Raw genomic sequence first — 22204 nt, forward strand, 5'->3', positions numbered from 1 at the left:
CCATCCAGCGCAAGTCGTAGTAACAACTTGCGTTGTAATGGCAGCGTGGTAAAGGTCGTGTGGTGTAAACACCACGTTGTAAACGACGTTTCCCAAGCCGGACAATCGAAAGAGATGGTATAAGATGCTATGCTCCATGGGAGGGTCAAACACATGATTGACAAGCTAGGACACTAATAATAAGCAGAAAAACCAGAATGACAGGAAAGTCAACTAATGGTAAACAGTGGCACCAAGCTCCTGAATGTTCTTGGTAAGCCCACAATTCGTCTTGCGCAACCTGTCAGCTGTGCTGTCTAGTAAACTGGACCTTAAAAGAAAGTTGGAATGGAGACCTGCATAGGCTTGTACATGCATGTATGAGCCTTGCAGTAGCAGCGGAGTAGCAAACTGAGTAACAGAGTTCAACAGTTCAACAAGTCTGTGACTGTCTCTCTCACGCTTGCAGCGTGTGAATAGATAGTGAAAGGAATGATGACACCTGGAACAGAACGTTAAATTCCAGAGTTTGGGTGCTAAGTGGAAACTTTTTTCTCCTGCAGAGCAGAGTTAAATAAAGTAGGATGCTGGAATTAACAACAGTGTTCCAATGATGAGGGTAGCCTATTTATTACATAGTTATGATGAACCTAGTTTGTAGTAAAACACAAATGAAGTGAATTATATCCTTTGGCACTTCCAATAAGGCAGACGGGATATCGGTCAGATTTGTGATGAAGTAACCTGACCACCAAACTCTGATCACGCACTACATTTTCCAACCTCAGAGCATGAAATATTGATGCATACAGCCCAAATGGCTGTGCTACAGTTCATATACTTAGTCCTTGGTACAATGTGTGCATTATTAAATGAGTTCGTGCACTGCATCCCATAGTCAGAATAAACAATTGGTCTCTAGGTTTCTCCTTTTTATCCTATAAGGTCCTACATTTGGGACCTCTCGGTGTATTGTCTCCTCTGCAGACATCAAACTACTGTTGTGTACAACACGAGATACAACGCAAGACTTTATGCTCCTGCAGTAGGCGTTGGGTGATTAATTTAAGTTGACAGTCTCCTGACACCAATACCTATCAATCTATTTCCCACGGAAACCAATGCATTCTAAGCACAGACTAGTGTTATAGAACACTCTCTCAGACTTGCGTCATCCCCTCATGGGAATTCAACATGGCGGCCCCTGGGTGTTTGCACAGCTTCATGATTTGGCAATCACTATTCAGTGAAGACTCCACACCTTAAGCACACACGGAGCCACGCTCCACCATTGCCATAGCGATGGCTCGTGCACTGACGTTTACTTTGATATTCTTGTGTACTTAAGGGCATGGAAAATGTGTTACAAGGATACACAGACAATCAACATAAAAGGTTTACAAGCCACAACATCGGCCAAAACCAGGATAATGAAAGCAGGAGAGCTAAACAAACGAACGTGCGGGTTGAGGAAGGTAAACGAGGAGGCATAGGTAAAAAAAAACACAACTGTATACGAAAGTAGGTTAAAAAAATTAATACGCAGAATATGAAGTTAAAGTGTAGACATCCCCGGGATGTGGGCTGAATGGCTGTGTTCTTTCTGAGTAATGTTCAGGTCCTCGAATCGAGGATGCATTGAGTTATGGTTTAATCCGATGTCTGTCTTGTCATCACAATAAAAACAAATTATATAAAAATAAAAAAGTGTAGACATGACTGAACTAAAAAAAGGTTACAAAGAACAAGTCAGATCTACAACAGAATGCAACGCAAACACTGGACAATTGTCAGGATGCAAAAAGAGTTGAAGGCGAAGTACAGTAGTGCGGAAACAATCTTCAGATTGGGGGTCGTGCCATCAAGGATGCATCATTATACTCACAGGGAATCAGAAAATCCAAGCATCACACAAAGTCGCAAATGAGTCAAGCACATTCAGAAAGAGAGGGGTAAGGGTGTACTATTTAGCTGATGTTGCATTTTGGAGTACACTATTACAAATGTATTACTAAAGCATTGAGTGGTAGCGCACTGTCATTTACAGACAGCACATTTTCCATTGAAATGACCACTAACTTTGCACAGACATACAGTTTTACTGATAAAACTATATAGTTCACAAATGATGATGTGGAAATTGGACTTCAGTGAATATTTGTCATTTGCCCACCAAGTAAATTCTTGATTTGTTTTGACCCTATTAAAATCTTTGCTTCATCAGACCTCAGAACTACAAAAAAGCTCTTCATTTGTACTCTGCTAACTGCTTATTTATTTTGAAATATTTGTACAGAACATTTAAAGGTATTTAAATGTGTATTAGAAAAAGCGGCATTCTACATCCTTTCCTTTTACAATAGAAAGATTGTCGCATAGTTAACTTTAAAAAGCCCTCTCATTTCGCAGTCATAAAAAGGAAAGTAAATACCAACGTCCATGTTAAACGTATAAAGAGCAGTTAGTCAGAATATTAGCCAGACATTTGACCTCTATCTTTCAACATACAGCAAATTTGACAAGATTAAAACAAAATTTAAAGTCGTCTTTAACACTCATTCACCTTTGGAACTCCATTATGGTTATCTTGGCGTGCTGCAGCACCTTTGCTAGCGTTAGCCAAGATCTTTTTATATTACTAATATTATATGCATAATATGCATTGTTAAGGGGTCCTTCAGCCAGCCATCTTCCTCCAATAGTCTGATACTTTCTTCCACCTACTACGCTATATAGTGTGAAGCAATGGGTCAGCCCAACTCAGCCATAGGCTAACTTCACTGAGAGTGAGAGCATTCTGTCCATTCACAAGGAGCGCATCTTCACAGTAGTTCCATGCTTTTTAGACCAGAAACTTTTTGCTTTTACCTAATTTTCCCCCCAGATTGATGAGGGCCCGGCAGCTTCCCCAACAATTAGGTTTTGCAAAAACCATGAAAAAATAAACATTGACAAAACCAAAGGCCTTGCATGCAACTCCAGACTTATCAGTTTTGCCATGCTTGTTTGCAATGAGATCCAGATAGCGAACATTCAATACTGGTAAGAAGGAGATTATCTCCTGGGGCCACTTCCTTGTCCCCTTCTTTAAACCATGAGGTGATTCCCCCTTCCAAAGGGCATCTTTAACCTTTTTCTTTTCAGCCGCACAACCATTCTTACCATTGGTTGGCATTCTTTTCACTCTCATCTGCTTCCTTCTTATTCATTGGCTTTGCATCCTCTTCTTGTGTTTGTCCCTTTTGTAAGTGAAGCTTCTTTACCATCCTTTTGATTGAATGACTTGCATCCTTCAACTGCTCACATTTAGGGAACTTCTTTTTTTCTTTTTTTTTCAGCATGCCATGAGAGTACATGAGTTTGCTCCATCAAAAAGGCGAGACCTATTGGCTTTGCGAATGCTTGTTAAATACAGGCCCTCATCTAAAAAGTCCTCCCCTGCACCAGAGAAGGAGCCATGAAAGTAGTTTAGATTCACTCCCCGCCTGTTTTCTTTTTTCCCCCCATTACGGAATGAAAATTCCTCTGAACATAAAATAGTGAGTGGGTCGATGGCTCCAACACATCTCCTCTACCCTGGATCCTCCACGTTTAACAGACGTTGAGTGTACTGAAAGCTTCCCTCAAGACCCTTCCCAGTAGTGCAGGCTGTCTTCAGATGTGGCCGGTGTGAGAAGTTAGCCTGGCATATGATGTCCACTAGTTCTAGTGGGCACCCTGCACCATTCTAATCGACCCTTATTGATGGTGGTTGTAAAGTCAACCCTATAGAAAGCTACCCTAGTGGTAGCATGAACCTGCAGTCTTCAGGCTAAGACTTCAGTAGGCGAGTTAAGCAAGTTGTTTTACCATATATAATCCATTGAACACCAAATGAAAGGACACCACACAAGGTATATATCAAATATATATGTATTTAATCTAAACACAACCCCTCTGCACTCTTTATGAGGCCAGAGGTAAAAATACAATACAACTTACACAGTTAATATACGATAAGTTGCACAGTATACGTTATGCCCTAGGGGCCTCACAAACCATATACTAAGAAAGTGGTATAAGTACCACATGAGAGTTCGTTCTAATCTGGCCTATCTGGAACTGTGCTCAAATGGTTCACGTCCTTTCTGCATAACAGGTCGCAGAAATTCAAGAGCAACAACTTGATGTCCGCGCCAAGACCTGTATCGCTAGGCGTACCACAAGGATCCTCCCTATCCCCAACTTTGTTCAACCTAGTTATGGAACCTCTCACCACCTTGCTACAAGAATCCAATGTACACTTCCACATGTATGCTGATGACACCCAACTTTATCTCAAACTACAATCACCCAAAGACATCACGCTCTTGAACTCAACGATCAGAAGCACCCAATCCTGGCTGGCCGCTAATCATCTCAAACTCAATGCCCTTAAAACAGAGTTCCTTCTGATCTCACCTCCCGCGAAGATCACTACCGCACAAATGTGGCTTAAACACCTAACGGCACTCAATGTTCAACCCACCATCGTGGACTCAGCGAAATCTTTGGGCATAACACTTGACACCAATCTCAGCATGCAGGAACACATCAACAAAGCAACTAAGGGAGCGAACTACCAAATCAACACCCTTAGGAAACTTAAACCCTTCCTTCCAGCCAAAGACTTCCAAACTGCGGTACAATCACTAGTCATACCTCGAATAGAATACGGCAGCACCGCCCTCTGCGGTCTCCCCCTAGCTACTACGGCACCCATAAGAGCCTCTTTAAACGCCGCAGCGAGACTTATCACTGGATCAAAAAAGCACTCACACATCTCCCCTGACTTCAAATCCCTGAACTGGCTGCCTTTTGAAGCCAGAATACACCTGAAAATCGCTTGTTTGACACACAAGGCTGTCCACCTGAGCTCACCTAGATACCTCGCTCAGAAGCTGACGATTTCTGGAGGCTCCAGAAACACTAGAGGCACAAACCATCTTTTGCTAAAGCCTAAAAGATTCCGCAAGGAAAAAACCTATAAACGCTCTTTCTCAGGAATGGCTCCCAGGATTTGGAACTCACTCCCCCCTGAAACCAGGCTCATCCCCTCTACCATACTTTTCAAGAAAGAAGTAAAAGCGATCCTCATGGCTAAATACACTTGAACCACTACTGGGGATCAACTTCAAAGACTCAATACTCATCTGTACTACTTGTTCGAACCCTTTGCATTTTTGTTTGACTTTGAAATTGACTTACTTGATTGTCTATGATATCACTTCACTGTACTTTTAACACTATTGATGTATCTGTGTATATATGCTCCCCTCCTCTGTAAAGCGCTCTGATATCTGCGAAGATCTTGTTCGCGCTATATAAAACTTTCAAAATAAATAGAAGGCAGTCCTAGGGCCTGTAGAATCGCTGGAGCTACACTAAACAACCAAAGGTCAGGAAGTAGGAGACCCACGGGAGCCGCGTGCAGTGTCTAAACACAGGCGCGGGTTCCCATTGACTTTCTATGGAGTTCGCAAAAGTTACAAAGTTACAGTTTAAGGACACTTCCGGACGGACTAGGATGGAACCCTTTTAAACTAAGACACTTCGAGAGTCAAGACCCACGGGAGCACCGAAGTACTCGTGTTACCTCACCCAGGGAAGCCGGGGGCATAGGTGTCTTCTCGTGTCGGATTTCGTCGTAGTTTTCTATGGAGAGCTGCAAAGAAGTGCTGCAGGTGACCATAGGAAAAGTGTCCGGGTGGATCGGTGATGTGAAGAACCTGAAAGCAGAGGGGACAGAGTCTGGGTCACTAGCCAGTGACCAGGAAGGAACCAGGCGATGTCGGGTGCTTTAAGGTGAAGAAGGTGAGTTTGTCTCGTCACCCACGAGGTCCAGGAGGCATCGACAATGACCAGGAGCTGGACTTGAGCTGTCCCACAATGGATCTAGATGACTGCAGTGTCGGCATCCGGATTGGACCCAACAAGCCTTGGCAACTGCAACCCACGCAGTATGTTGAGATTGGCTCTGTTGCAGACCAGCAAGGTCTGTGGTGCTTCTCCTTTTCAGGGAAGCTGGAGTAAGCCTGGAGCAACCAGGATCGCAAGTTAGATTCAAGATGGTGTCTTCAGGAGGCTCACTAGTCAACAGGGAAGGAATGGGGAAGAGGCGTCAAGCACAAATGTAAAGGTGGGGCCCACAGGACACTCGCGGAGTGTGGGGGCCTGAACTTCGGTTCAAATGGTGCTCGGGGCTGGGGCTTCTTGTACCCCAATGCACAACTTACTGAGGCTTCAGGAAAGGAGTACAGGTAGCAAAATGCAGGATGTCCAAGATGTCTGGTCCCAAGTCTCCTGTGTCCGCCACGGGTCTCGGCTTTGCTGTGAATGTGGATCGGCATCAGAGAAGTCTGGATGTCTAGTTTTTGAGTCACAGAGTCTTCGGGTTCTGACGGGAGCCTTAAAACTGCAGACTGGCGGAGTTGCTGTTGGTACCTGTTTGCACAGGGTGGTCACTCCTTGACCACAAGGGAGATGTCTTCCATCTTCCAGTCAGAATGGAATGTCGAAGGTCCAAGATATGTCTTTCAAAGATTTGTCCAGGATAATCTAAAGTCCTGGGGACACAGCTCCTATACTTATACTAAGGATGGGGGCTGGATTCCCTGACTAGGTCCCTCCTACGGGTGGACCTGAGAAGCGGGCGGTTACACCCCTTTCCCTTTGTCCAGTTTTGCGCCAGAGCGGGGCTGGAGTGCCCCAGCAACTGGTTTGAACCGTGCTATGCATGGAGCACCTTGTGTGCCCCAGGCAGTGTCTAGATGCCTTCACTGAATGCAGCCCTCCCTGCCTCAATACACAAAACCCCTGTCTGGGGAGGTGCTGGCACCTCCCTGGACAGTAAACCTATTGTCCAGGCCTCCCCTGCCAGAGCTTCGTCCAGCAACAAGAGGTCAGACTCGTGTCTGTGGCAGCAGCATCCATTTTGTGATGCTGAGGCTCTGTTTAACTTTAACCGGGTAAAGCAGTAACTTGCATGTCTTTTCCCTCTAGAAGGGTGGAATGCTACCCCCGCCACCAGAATTGGCGGGGGTAGAATTCTAAAGTGTTTGACACCTTACACGCAATGTTTTGATAAAGCCAAACCAAAGTTAGCATTAATCCCGAGGATTATAATGCACTTAAGAGTATATGGTAGGCTATATCATAGAACAGCTATAAGGAGATGGTTCCGAAAGCTGCAGAGGGGCTCAGCTCATGCTAGGGCACCCTCTCACATAAAACCAAGCACTCTGCCCCAGGATTGTCGAGGCCTACCGTAGGAATGGTTTATAGGTGTATATGTGTCTATATGTAGAGGTAGATATAGGTATACTATATCTAAGTAAGGGGTGATTACACCACCTTACCCAGGCTGTGTGAACAGACCTGTGGTGTAGTTTGGAAGGCAAACCAGGGGTGGCAAAATACATGCTGCAGCCCCTGGTAGGCCGATGGTGCACCTATGCCCTGGGTACCTATGGTACACTATACAGGGGCTCACAAGGGTGACCCAGTTACCAATCTGGTATGTACATGGAGTACATTTTATAGAGAAAGCAGATAGTCTGGGGCCCTGAAAAGCAGGGTCCCAGGCCAACTATGTCGAAAACCAGCAAAACACCAGGAAAGAAGTTGGGGTAACTATATAGTCAGATTCCACCTTCCTACACAACACTCCCCCCCTGCCCGCTCCAATGAAAGGAGATAAGGCTATCCTTGTCCAGGTGCGCCTATATTAACTAAGTGTCCATATAAGGAAGTACCTGCACTAGCATGGTTACGCCCTGTCTTATGGTCCACTAAGGAATCCCTCACCCTAAGGGTATCAGAGGGTCTCCACCATTGGGATTTACTGCTATGGGGTGTTTTGGCAAAGTAAAAGGCTGGTGCGGGGATGGAGTACTGAAGTGAGGCTCCACTAATGTTGGGATCAGCTTCCTACAATCACTATCCACCATGTATGCCTTTCTTTCCATGACTGAGTTGCACTGTGCTCTCAGGGTCATCCTTTGGCTACCTACCGCTGGAGGTTGGGTCCCTTTGGTTGGACCACTGGAGGGGCAGGTCAGGTTTGGGACCAATGAATCCCAGGTTTGCCTGTGTTCAACAGAGTCCACCTGGGGGAGGTTCCTACACAAGGGTAAGTGAGATCCCTCAGAGGGTTGAGGAGTTTTCACCTGGCTAGGGCTGCTAGACTGGGGGCTAATCTGCTGATCGGGAGGTTCCTCTGGACAGGGGGCCCTTTGGGGTCCACTGGCCTCCCTGACCTCTACAGCCCTGGGCTGACTGAGGCAGGGTAGAGAGGGGCAGGTTACCTGCTCCAGACTGGGTACCACCTTGGTAGGGTCCACTGACATCAGGGGCTCTGCCAGGCTACGCCTGACTACCTCTGGGGCAGTTCCTTCACCAGGGGTAGAGTCAGTTCTCTGAGGAGGCTGACCCTCGCCTAATGTCTGGTGGGAGGGAGACTTTTCTTCCTCCCCAATGCTCTCTGTCTGAGTGGAGTGATCCCTAGTTTCAGGCTTCACAACACAAAAATCTGTTTGGGTTTGGGCTGTGACCATCACAGCCCTACTAACTTTTTCAGGAAGGCCTATCATTTTGGAATGGGCCTTTTGCTCTACCTCAGCCCAGGCTGAGATCTCAAGATCATTGACCAGTAAACAATCTACAGGCAAGTTTGTAGGCACTGCCACTCTCTTTGGGCCAGTGACAGCTCCCCAGCTGAGATGTATTACTGCCATGGCATGATCTGACCTGACTCCATCAATGTTGGTCACCTGGTATGTAAACCCAGGTAAACGCTGTTCTGAGGAGATTAGTCTCTCAGTCACCATGGTGATGCTAACCCCTGTGTCCCTATAGGGCACAGCTGTCTGACCATTGATGTGGGGCTCCTGTCTGTACTTGCCCAAGGTATTGGGACAAGCAGTGAAGTTGGCAAACCCCATGCCATTATCACCGACTAGAGTTGCTGTAGTAGGGGACCTGGTTAGGCCAGAGTCCACCTGAGTTCCCCAAGTAAACCCAGCCAAAGTTTTGGGGGCACTCTCACCACCTGGGGGATTACTACTGGTAGTAACAGGAGGTGTTGGAGTATTACTTGGAGCAATATTTTCCTTATTGCTGGCTTTTGGGCAACTGCTGTCAGTTTTCCAGTGGCCAGGTTGCTTACATACATGGCAATAAGGTTTCTTAACATTAGAGAAAGGAGTTTGGGACCTACCCCCCCCCCCCCACCCCCCACTCCCCCAAGAGGATTTTTGGGGCCCGGTAGTGGATTTTTCCTTAGATTTATCCCCACCTTTCTCTTGTGGTTTAGTAGAATTCTACTTCTGGTCACCACCCTGATGTTTAGGCCTCACCCTGGTCCTGACCCATTTGTCTGCCTTCTTACCCAATTCTTGGGGAGAGGTCAGATCAGAGTCCACCAGGTGTTGGTGCAAAAGCTGGTTTTGACAAATATTAAGGATCTGCTCCCTCCTAATCAAATTGTACAATCCTGTATAGTCCTTTACTTTACTAACCAGTAACCAGCCTTCTAGAGCCTTAGTAGCTCAATCTACAAAATCAGTCCAGGCTGAGTCTGTGTCTTCTGGGTGTCTCTGAATAGCAACCTGTACTGCTCGGTGGTTAAGCCGAACCAATCTATCAGAGCACTCTTCAGGACAGTGTAGTTGTCAGCATCATGTTCACTAACTGTTAGGAGCTTATCTCTGCCTTTATCGGAAAAGGAGAGCCACAAGTTTTGCTGCCCACTGCTCCTTGGGGACCTTTTGCACTTTGCAGGCCCTTTCCAAAGCAGTAATCCACTTGTGGATGTCATCCCCAACCGGATAGGGAGGGATAATCTTGTTCAGGTTTTTATGGTCATGAGACCTTTCTCTATCTCTATGAATTATGCTGCCACCAGTGGGCTCTAGCCCACAGAATTCCATCTCTCTCTCAAGAGCCAGGGCATCTTTTGCAAGGGCAACTTCTTGCCTTTTGATCCTAAGCTTGACTTCTTTCATCCTAGCTTTGTGCTCTCTCCTCTAAGGGGAAGTCATCCTCCTCTGAGCAAAGGCACTGGACCCTACTGAGGAATCAGAATGCTCAGAACCACTGGAGTGTGATCTGTGCCTTCTGTTTTCCTGGGTTAGGCCTACTGGGGTGAGTGGAGGGGGGCCTGACTTGGCCCTCTCCACCTCCAGATAGTCCTAGGTTGCCCAGGTCAGTTTCATCAACTGCATCCTGATCATCATCTTCATCAGAGACCAGTGGATCTTCTCCAGTGGCATTTTCCTCTGTTGAGAGATGGCCCCCCTCTCTACCCCTTTGGCTACCTGAGTCTGCTGCATTGTCTACATCATGAGCCATTAAGATATCTGCCAAGTGGTTAAAGTTTGGACTCTGTCCTTGTCTCAACTTTCTGACTGTACACAGGCTTCTCAGTTCATGAAAAGTAAACAAGTCATACTTAGAAGGGACCCTCTGGGTTTCTTCTTGAAGAGGTCCACTAGGGCCTGCTTCCAAGGACATTTTCTAGTGAGGTGTGGTCTGGGCACCTACCTACACTAAATGGTTTCCTACTAGAACCTCTCTAGGAGTTGTAGTCAGGGTGCACTAAGCCCTTACCACCTACAACTACTAAGTTCAGTAGAACTTATGTATATAAGACTTGATTTATATGTACCTACAGGTACCTTGATATGATCTTTCAGATGATATTACAAGAATATTTGGTAAAACAAATTGCAAGCTCTTATCCCAACCGCTGAACACCAATGTGAGAAGTTAGCCTGGCATATGATGTCCACTAGTTCTAGTGGGCACCTTGCACCAGTCTAATCGACCCTTATTGATGGTGGTTGTAAAGTCAACCTTATAGAAAGTTATCCTAGTGGTAGCATGAACCATCAGTCTTCAGGCTAAGACTTCAGTAGGCGAGTTAAGCAAGTTGTTTTACCATATATAATCCCTTGAATACCAAATGAAAGGACACCACACAAGGTATATATCAAATATATATGTATTTAATCTAAACACAACCTCTCTGCACTCTTTATGAGGTCAGAGGTAAAAATACAATGCAAGTTACACAGTTAATATACGATAAGTTGCACAGTATACGTTATGCCCTAGGGGCCTCACAAACTATATACTAAGAAAGTGGTATAAGTACCATGTGAGAGTTAGAAAGCAGGCCTAGGGCCTGTATAATCGCTGGGGCTACACTAAGCAACCAAAGGTCAGGAAGTAGGAGACCCACGGGAGCCGCATGCAGTGTCTAAACACAGGCGCGGGTTCCCATTGACTTTCTATGGAGTTCGTAAAAATTACAAAGTTACAGTTTAAGGACACTTCCAGATGGACTAGGATGGAACCCTTTTAAACTAGGACACTTTGAGATCCAAGACCCACAGGAGCACTGGAGTACTCGTGTTACCTCACCCAGGGAAGCCGGGTGCATAGGTGTCTTCTTGTGTCGGGTTTCGTCGTCGTTTTCTATGGAAAGCTGCAATCTTCCCCATCTTCGCAAGAAAACTCAAAACCTGGCTCTTCGACAGACCCCCTCCTTGATGGAATGGAACCTGCACCCCCCACCACCCCCCCCCACCCCCCCCACCCCTAGCGCCTTGAGATCCTTACGGGTGAGTAGTCGCGCTTTAACAAACTCCTGATTGATTGATTGAAAGAAGTGCTGCAGGCGACCAGAGGAAAAGTGTCCGGGTGGATCCAAGGGTTGATCGTTGATGTGAAGAACCTGAAAACAGAGGGGACAGAGTCTGGGTCACTAGCCAGTGACCTGGAAGGAACCAGGCGCTGTGGGGTGCTTTAAGGTGAAGAAGGTGAGTTTGTCTCTTCAGCCACGAGGTCCAGGAGCCATCGACGATGACCAGGAGCTGGATTCAAGCTGTCCTACAATGGATCTAGATGACTGCAGCATTGGTATCCGGATTGGACCCAACAAGCCTTGGCAACCGCAACCCACGCAGGATGTCGAGATTGGCTCTGTTGCACTCTGTTGTAGACCAGCAAGGTCTGTGGCGCTTCTCCTTTTTAGGGAAGCTGGAGCAAGCCTGGAGCAACCAGGATCGCAAGTTAGATTCAAGATGGCGTCTTCAGGGGGATCACTAGCCAACGGGCAAGGAACCGGGAAGACGCTTCAAGCACAAATGTAAAGGCGGGGCCCACTGGACACTCGCAGAGCGTGGGGGCCTGAGCTTTGGTTCTAATGGTGCTCAGGGCTGGGGCTTCTCATACCCCGATGCACAACTTACTGAGGCTTCATGAAAGGAGTGCAGGTAGCAAAATGGAGGATGTCCAAGATATCCGGTCCCACGTCTCTCGTGTCCACCACGGGTCTCAGCTTTGCTGTGGATGTGGATCGTGGTCAAAGAAGTCTGGAAGTCCAGTTCTTGAGTCGCAGAGTCTTTGGGTTCCGATGGGAGCCTTGAAACTGCAGACCAGGGAAGTTGTTGTTGGTGCCTGTTTGCAGAGGGTGGTCACTCCTTGACCACAAGGGAGATGTATTCCGTCTTCCAGACAGAATGGAATGCCGAAGGTCCAAGATATGTCTTTCAAAGATTTGTCCAGGATAATCTAAAGTCTTAGGGACACAGCTCCTATACTTATACTAAGGATGGGGGCTGGATTACCTGACTAGGTCCCTCCTATGGGTGGACCTGAGAAGGGGGTGGTTACACCCCTTTCCCTTTGTCCAGTTTCGTGCCAGAGTGGGGCTCGAGTGCTCCAGCAACTGCTTTGAAACGGGCTATGCATGGAGCACCTTGTGTGCCCCAGGCAGTGTCTAGATGCATTCACTGGATGCAGCCCTCCCTGCCCCAATACACAAAACCCCTGTCTGGGGAGGCGCGGGCACCTCCCTGGACAGGAAGCCTATTGTCTAGGCCTCCCCTGCCGGAGTTTCGTCCAGCAACAGGAGGTCAGACTCGTGTCTGTGGCAGCAGCATCCATTTTGTGATGCTGAGGCTCTGTTTAACTTTAACCGGGTAAAGCAGTAACTTACATGTCTTTTCCCTGTAGAAGGGCGGAATGCTACCCCCGCCGCCAGAATTGGCGGGGGGGTAGTATTCCGAAGTGTTTGACACCTTACACGCCATGTTTTGATAAAGCCAACCAAAGTTAGCATTAACAGCGAGGATTATAATGCACTTAAAAGTATATGGTATGACTATATCATAGAACAGCTATGGGGAGATGGTTCCAAAAGCTGCAGAGGGGCTCAGCTCATGCTAGGGCACCCTCTCACATACAACCAAGCACTCTGCCTCCAGGAGTGTCGAGGCCTACCATAGGAGTGGCTTATAGGTGTATATGTGTCTATATGTAGAGGTAGATATAGGTATACTATATCTAAGTAAGGGGTGATTACACCACCTTACCCAGGCCGTGTGAACAGACCTGTGGTATCAGTTTGTAAGGCATACCAGGGGTGGCACAATACATTCAGCAGCCCCTGGTAGGCCTAAGGTGCACCTATGCCCTGGGTACCTATGGTACACTATACAGGGCTCACAAGGGTGGTCTGGTATGTACCTAAAGTACATGGAGTCCATTTTATAGAGAAAACAGATAGTCTGGGGCCCTGAATAGCAGGGTCCCAGGCCAACTAAGTCGAAAACCAGCAAAACACCAGGAAAAAAGTTGGGGTAACCATATAGTCAGATTCCACCTTCCTGCAGCCGGGATCTCTTGCTCAATAGTCAGGAGCAGAGATTCATGTGCAGGTGGTGGTAGGCTGGCTGGCGTATGAGGTCTGATTTTGGGCAATGTCATGTCTTGTTTCTCAATTTTAAGGCTGGGAGGAAGGGCCTTATGACTATTGTCCCTTCTTTCTTCAGATATTACGGTATAGGAAAGTGAACATTTTATTTTATGAAACTGAAAATATGCATTTTAGGAGGCATATGCATGAACACAGGGAAGACAGTAAACAACTGGGCCATAATATCGACCATGTTGCCCTATGGTACAATTGGAGCTGTACAGACTACATTGCATTACAACTGGTAACCCTTCAGATATTTATTTCCACTGAAAAAAGCTTTATTTTTTATGTAGAAGTTGTCCCATACCCTCTTTATATGTACATAAGCCAGTGACCCAATAATTAACTTTATCAGCAGAGTCATCAGTACTACAAATAAAGAAAATATAGTAAAGTGCTAAAGGGTGGCAGAGGAATTTGTAGTACCATGAAGACACCAAACAGCACACAAACAGTGTACTGAAGCCTGTCCTGTTTTTTAGCGTTTCATACGTGCCTGATGAAGTTTCTATGGGCCAGATGTATGACCCCCAAAATAGCACCTCGCAAATTGCAAGTCTTTTGAGACTCGAAATTTGCGAGGCGCTATTTAGGATGTACAACAGTGTTTAACACACTGTTAGCGATTTCTAATGGGGTCCCAAATAGAGAGGCTCATGAATATTAATCAGCCTCTCGCAATTTGCGACCCCATTGGGAATGGCAGGCCCTCCCAGGTATGGTGGCCTGCTGGGCTTAGCAGACCACCATGTCCGGAACTGCTTTTAAATAAAGCAGTTTTTTTCCCAAATGCAGCCCATTTTCCTTTAAAGAAAACTGGATGTTTTTTTTTTTTTTTTTTTAAATGAAACGTTTTCGTTTCATTTTTTAAGGGCAGGCAGTGGTCCTTATCCGGGAGAACACTAAACTTCCACGACAGCCTATCAACATATCAGGGCATCAATCCCTGTTCATGCGCCGCTTCTGCCGACCTTCTGATTTTAAACATCCACTGATGACACATTCGCTGCATAATTGCACATCTCAATAATAAGGATTTTTTAACTTGACATCTTCTGATACCTTCATCAAATTAAGGACCATCTTTCCTCGCCTCAGGACCTGATGAATCATCAGGATTTCTGACATTTAAGGTCGCTCTAATCTACCCCTATCTACAAGATAGAATAAGAATATTAAGTGTTACCATACATAGGAGCATCAATTGTCCAGCATACATCCAGGTTTCCTGTTTTAGCTATACAGGAACTTGTGGCCCTATTTCCTGACGAAGGCGTTACAACACGCCGAAACGCGCGTCGAATAGCACACAGCTTAGCCACAGCACTAATCATTGGATTGCATTTCCCAAATATAATTGTCGCACACATGATCTGTATTTTTAAACTTTTTTAATACTGAATATCACATGTTGAATACGTATTTTGTTTTTATTTTTATGCCTCAAGTATTAAATAAAACAGCTTAATGTTATTGTCCTTGTTTGCTTGACATTTTCTGTACATGATTTATGAGACACATATTCTGTATTCGTTAATAGTGATTTACTACTGTCTAGGAAGATACTTACATTGTGTTTCGCCCGGTCCTAGAAGATTTCATATGTCAGGGGGTCTCTGTTACTTCATATAGAGTGGTCCCTGGGACCACTGCCTGCCCTTAAAAAATATTTTCCCCTGCGCTTGCAAAGGGAAAGGGGTCCCATGGGGACCCCTTCCCTCTTGCGGCCCCATTACCACCCTCTTGAAGAGGGTGGTAATTTGCGAGTGTTTTGCGCTTGCAATTGCAGACAGGCTACATCTGTACATAGGGTTGCGCATGCTATTAGGAAGGGAACGCCCCTTCCTAATAGCGAGTCGCAAAAATTTGTGACTTGCAAAATATTGTTTGACCATACCCCATGCTGTTTTTGCATGCCCAAAAGGGTTCGCAAATCTGTTTGCGCATGCAAGAACCGTCGTACATCTGGCCCTGTATTCTGTATATTGCATGAAAAATCATGTTTCTCAAACTCCTTAATTATTGTAAAAGTTTTCTCCTTTTTACTCTTTTTCATCTTCCTTCTAATACAATCTTATCTGTGGGCTGCCATCCTGGATACTATTTTTAAATCTTTCAAATATTTTTGAAAAATGAAAACAGAAAATTGTAGAATTCATTATTATTGATGAGGTGTGAACTGTGCACCCTTTGAACTGTACAATAACAACATTCCTTAAAAAAAATATATCATTAGGTTAATTATAATACTCCACACTATATCATTAAATTGATGGATCACAGCACTAATGGAAGGGTGCCTTACAGGATCCTGTTGTGCAGGTGGTGTATGGTGCCCTCAACATCCTTGCGCTTCCGCTGCAGCTTCTCCATGAAGCTCTCCCTTGCTGACTCCTTCAAGCGCTCCTTCATCTGACTTCCTTCTGAAGGCCCAAGCATGGGGTCTGTGAGCAGCAGGGACTTGTCCACAGAAAGCAGCAGGGACCTGCTGGGGTTCTTCAGGAGGGAGTTATCCAGGATCTCCACTGAGGTGGACTGAGCGATAGCAGAGACGTAGCGGTTGTCTCGAGCCAATGGGTTACCCTGAGGGCGGAGCAGAAGAAAAGAAGATGCTTTTTGAGTGATACAACTCACAGCATCAATTCCATTGTGTTTGTTTCCACCAGTGCAAAAATAGACAATACAAATATCAACATTTGCAAACATTTACATACACAGACATTATCCAAGCACACCAGTTTGAAAAGGTTAAATGTCTGAGTGTTAGAAACATGTTAGATGGTAAATAAAAAGTTTAAGCTAAACTATCAAATCACTAACACTAAGACATACCTGCCAACTCACATGGTGCTACAGTGTGACACACAATATGAGCTTCCATCACACTGTTACCCGGAGAGGAGTCGATATCACACGGTGGCAGGGAAAACAACAGCTGCGGCCGGCAGTGGGAGTACCTGCAGGGCGGCGAAGTGTAGAGGGGGAGGGTCATGGTGGGGGGTAGTAATGTATGGATTACAGAGCTTCCCAGGTAAGTAAACATTTAAATAAATAAAACGAATTTTGTTGAGTGCAGGCCATCCCCAAATGCGATGCAGTGCGCACAACGAAATTCGTTTTATTTATTTAAATGTTTACTTATCTGTAAAACTCCGTAATCCATACATTACTACCCCCCACCCTGCCCCTCCCCCTCCCCACGTCACCGCCCTGCAGGTACTCCCACTGCCGGCCGTGGCTGGAAAACAAGCTGAAAACCACTGTAAATGGTGGTTTTCCAGCTTGTTATCTGAGACTTGAACTGCCGACGTCCAATAAGGGCTGTGGAAAACACCCCGAATATCTGCACCAGCGTCCTTGAAGGCCTGCCCCCTCTTCACACTGTGAGATTGTTCTTCAAGTTGGCAGGTATGACTACGGCACCAGGACACCAGGGCTGATACAGGTGGAGAATGCATTAGGACACAGGCGGCCCCCTCACCTTCCGGGCCCCACGGTCCTTCAGTAACATGTATTTAAAGCTGTTTTGTTATAAGGAAGTCTGCCATTGTCATTAACATTGAGACAGCTTACGTAGGGACACCACAGGATGGCATCAGGTTCTATCCTTACCAAAACTTAGAAACAGGTACTTATGGCGCCTGTCCAAAACAGAAGAGGATTCCAAGAGCCCCACATTGCCCTGGACCCTGAGCCCTCAATGACCTCTGGCAAGCTTGAAGCACACAACAGACTGAGTCTGACGCCATATTTCGAGCGCACTGCTGTATAAAAAACACTGCCTCTTCAACAAACATTAAGAGCTCGACTAAAATGGTGCACTCAACTTCTAATAATCGAAGAAACCATTTAGCACGTAATGCCTTATGGAAACTTGAATTCAACACTCACAAAGTAGCTTCGAACTGGTTCCACTTGGTGGTATACCACGTTTTTATACAGCTATTGAACTTGTATAGAGGAAATGTCACTTGATTCTTGGAACAAGTTACTGTGTCTACTGGTTTTAGTTGGTATTCTTACTTAACGGCGAATTGCCTGACCCAATTCAGGAGGGCCACATGTCAGAGAGGGACTATTGAGCCCCAACCATGGGAGGTGATGTCAATTTGCATTCAGGGTAGTGAGGCCGAGCAGGCAAAGGCATCTCAGGGAGGTAATGTGTGTATGTGCCAGGTGGGAGCAGAGCTCAGAACTCAACGGTGAAACAACCGACACGATAATGCCCCGTCCAGCCCAGTGCTTATCTTAGTCAAAAGAAAGTACTTTAATAAGACTACAAACGTAAAGGTGCGCTCAGTTACAGGGTTGTGATTCCAACTATAATTATTAGGTAAGTTTCACATGCTCTTTGGCACTCTCTCTTCGTTTTCGGAGCTTCTTTAATGACTTTAAAGACTTATACCCTCGTGTAGGTATAGCCTTAAATTAAGCATAGGTGTAGTTTACTAGTTTTTCTATCCAACAGAATATTGCACAGTTCAGTTCAACACTTAATACCCAAAATGGGATTGCTTCGGTCACAGGCAATGTACCCGGTGCAGAACTCGGTCTGAAAGTCTAGGTCAGTCTTTTGCATGTGGGACCCTGTAATATCTGCTCATGTTGCTGGGGTCGTGCAGCAATGGTGGGAGTTGTCCTAGCCGGCGTTTTGAACAGCAACTCTGCTGACACAGAACAATACTGGCAGTCTTCACTTGAAATTCAGACTGTGGTGATGAGCATCATTTCAGGCCTACTTGGCAGATGCTCATCCTGGCATGTGTGGCATCTGGGACAAGATCAGGCTTCCTCTTCACTAGAGAAGGCCGCTCCTCCACTGGATTTGCTTGGAGTCAGGCATCAGCCTCCCCAGGTCTTCAGGAACAGCAGGGATGCGGCAAAGCACATGGTTACTTTTCAGGTTTGATTTGTACTTGTGGCCCACTGTTGGGGCCACAAATGAAGAAAGGGGACCACTCGTGACAACTGCCAGGTCAAATTTGCTCAGTAGGGCAGTCAGCAACGTCTGCAGGTTCCACATAGTAGGAACACAGCCTGCTTCTCCTCCTGCAAAGCAGGGGCGTAGCTAGAGCTTGTGGCGCCCGGGGCTATCCCTCAGACTGCCGCCCCCTGGGGGGCGGGGATGGGTGCTGGGGAAAAAGGACGGCGAGCACTTGAAAGAGGTCCGAGAGTTACGTAGTATCGCCACTAGTAGGTCTTCATCATACGAGCTGTCGGGCTCTCATATCACCATTGATCAGTGAAATCTCAGGCTGTGCAACTCCTTTAAACCTATCAGCCACTCATGGCTTTAGGCAGAGCAGCTCCTAAAACTGACTTTGCAATGGATCACTAATGGGCCTTATAATCAGCTCCTTAAATTTCAAGGCAAAAGCATGGATCAATATCTCAATAATGCTCAAAGTGTGAACTAAAATATATACACCTGTTTAAATAATGGGCATAAAAACCCTAAAGATAATCCATGTCATCAATGCAGTTCCTGTTTACAGCACAGAACACCATGTCAACGACACAGATGTTTACAGTTCATCTTCAATACATCTTTCATTACATGAGAGTATTTTCTATTTTTCGATTTATGAGCTATATCGTTCCCAGACAACAAATTAACTTCTATTCAAATAAGAAGGCACCCTGTACCTTTCTTCTGACTAATATAATTGAGTCTACACACATTCACACATTTATTTTAAAATAAGATTGATGTAGAACATAAATAAGTCCCACAGGACTATTGATGGAATATAATACAATTACCCTGCTTCTCGTTGGCATATAAGGTTCTCCATGTCCTGTTCACTCAGAAACAGAATAGGGGCACCTCTGGGGAGTATAACGTTGTATGCTGTTTATGGTGCATGTTTTACATGAGATGTCTATCATTGTGTATATGTGGAAGAATACTACTGGATAAACTCAGAGACACCCCTGCCTGCTACTGTACTGAGTGAAAGATAGGGCAAACAGACTGGGGTCAGCACTAGGGTGTACTGTGTGTGCATGCTACTTATGGAGCTTGTTCTACCTGAGATCTCTCAAAACAAGGGTACCATTTAGTGTTTATGGACAAATGCTACTGGCTAAGCCTTGAGACACTCCTACCTGCTGCTGCCCTTGGAGAAAGAAGGTTCACACAGAATTGGAGTATGCCTCTAAATAAGAGCGTCAAGGTAGAGGTACCATCTAGTATGTATGGGATAATGATAATGGCAAGGCTGAGAGACATCCCTAACAATTACTACCCCGATACAAAGAAGATGGAAAAAGAATGGGACATCATAGGGGAGTCGTGTGTGTGTGTACAGCATATGGTGCACGCCTCTACATGAGTTCTCTCACAGCAGAGGTACCATCTAGTATGTATGGAATATCATACATTATTGTGCTTTAAGCATTATCATGCATTCATTGGAAATGCATGATAATTAACTTTATCCAGTGCATTTTCAACACCCTACCCTTTGTCAGACACAGTCCCACCTTCTTTGTATGTGCTGCCCCACATCACTTAGTCTCAACAAACATGGTGCCTCGAAAGCAGATCAGAATTGAAGGCAGTATGACATAGTGTGCCTAATAGGGAATCTTGTGTGAAAAATACCTCATCAGTAACAAACATCTTATCTAACAGCCAGAATGCCCAAAGGCTTGAATGCTTGCTTTACAACTGCAGATGTTACAGGACTCCATTAATCCCTGCTCCTGAAGCAAAACCTTTCCACATTCTCAAAATCATACATCCAGACACAATGAATCATACATTTGTGAATTAGTGCATAGAAAATGTTGCATAAGGCAAAGACCACCAAACTGTGTAAGATTCATATGCCACCCATGCTAGTAGGCACTTTTTAAAAGTGCTGGGTCTGGAGGAGAACAGACTTAGAGCATAACACAGTGTTTAGGATCGACTTTAATAAAAATGTATTTCTTACCCAAACAAACCTTTCTTAGCAACATCAAAATATAAAGACTGGGAAAAAACACAGCACTTTCCAACATGTACCATGCAGCTCTTAGATAGCAGTTCATAGCTCACTGTTCTAGATTACGAATGTAATTTATGAACTACACAGTAACAACAGAATCTCTGTGACAAAAGCAGTCACCCACTGAACTGTGCACATAAAATATTATTCTTTGATATGCATGGCACAGGTCCTTTGCAGCAGGCATATTACAGTCTTGCCAAGTACCAAGCATCAGGGGTTGGACTAAGGCATTTTAGTACTGATGTCCACCTCACCGCACTAAAATGTCTTAGTCACGCATACTATAGCTCCTGGAAGAATAACAACACGTCGCTTCATATTATGATTAAAGCAGCCACAGCCAGCACCTGATGTGCTACTGGTTGTCCAGCGCCGCAATTAGGAGCTTATAACCGACTACGCTTTGGCTGTTAGGGAGTAGCGTTGTGACCTGTAGTGTCAAAACTTCTCTAAAAACACACATATACTTCTGCCCTGCAACTTAAATACATTTCCACCAGGCCCGGTCCTCCACCTGGTTGTCTGGTGTTACTGCAGAACATAAACACAGCCAGGATCCGGCACTTCTGTACCATCAACAGAAAGCCTGCAACGATAATCCCAGCCAGTGGTTGAATTTTGGTTTATTTTCCTGTTAACATGCTCACCACGCAAGCAGCATTGTGAGACTCTCACAGCGTGCTCTCTATGATTGTGCTGCTGGCGGGCAGCTGGCACTGGAACAGTATGGGGGATTCTTCTGCTGTGCACATCCCCGATTCTGTCCCATGGACAGTTCGCCTAAAGATAGCAAGCAACTTAGCCATCATCAGCGCCTGGCCTTCGATCACGAAGGGGTCCCTGTAGACCGTCCAGTGGGCGGTGGCGGGCGCAGTTTAAAGGCTGCACTGCTAACTAGTACTTAGGAGCACCTAGATTAACAGCAAGGGACAGTGACTAAGAAGGTCAAAGAGTAGCCTTGTCTGGCAGGCCTTGGGCCTGTAGGTAACCTCAGCAATGTCTGCAGACTGGTCCACCACACTGGGTTTCACCACGCCCTCTGCAGGCTTTGCCCGGCAGCACCTTCAGGATACTACAGGTGAGTCCAGCGCACCTGATCACTAGACTAACTTGAGTGCTGCAGCTGGGGCAGTACCAGGCCAGACGAGGGGGAAGAGGGGTGGAGGACAAATAGGTTTATTCAGTCACTAGTTTTGATTGTCTTCACCTTCAGGGAATAGCATTCAAAATAAAGGCACACTGTATGTTTGAAGATAAATCCAAGTTAAAGTACTCAGTAGGAAATGCATTTGTTTGCATTATGAAATCTTATAGATTAATTCCGTCACTGCAGATGAATGTAACCAGACAGTAAAGGAACAGATTTTTGGCTAGCAGGGAGGTAAGGAGTGGTGGTTAACGACTTCTGTATTTATAGTGCTACGATGTCAGAGCTTATGACTTA

General features: G+C 45.6%; 1 protein-coding gene across 1 annotated transcript in view; it reads right to left on the reverse strand.

Annotated features, from left to right (window-relative positions):
- Window positions 1-22204, reverse strand: part of LOC147751046 (uncharacterized) — a 417403-nt gene that overhangs the window by 326494 nt on the left and 68705 nt on the right. Inside the window, exon 7 of the mRNA XM_086937652.1 lies at window positions 16068-16345. Within this exon, the coding sequence (XP_086793778.1) occupies window positions 16068-16345 (278 nt within the window). The remainder of the gene's footprint in view (window positions 1-16067; window positions 16346-22204) is intronic.

Source organism: Lissotriton vulgaris, chromosome 1_1 (genome assembly GCF_964263255.1).
Source record: "Lissotriton vulgaris chromosome 1_1, aLisVul1.2, whole genome shotgun sequence".
Lineage (NCBI taxonomy): Eukaryota > Metazoa > Chordata > Amphibia > Caudata > Salamandridae > Lissotriton > Lissotriton vulgaris.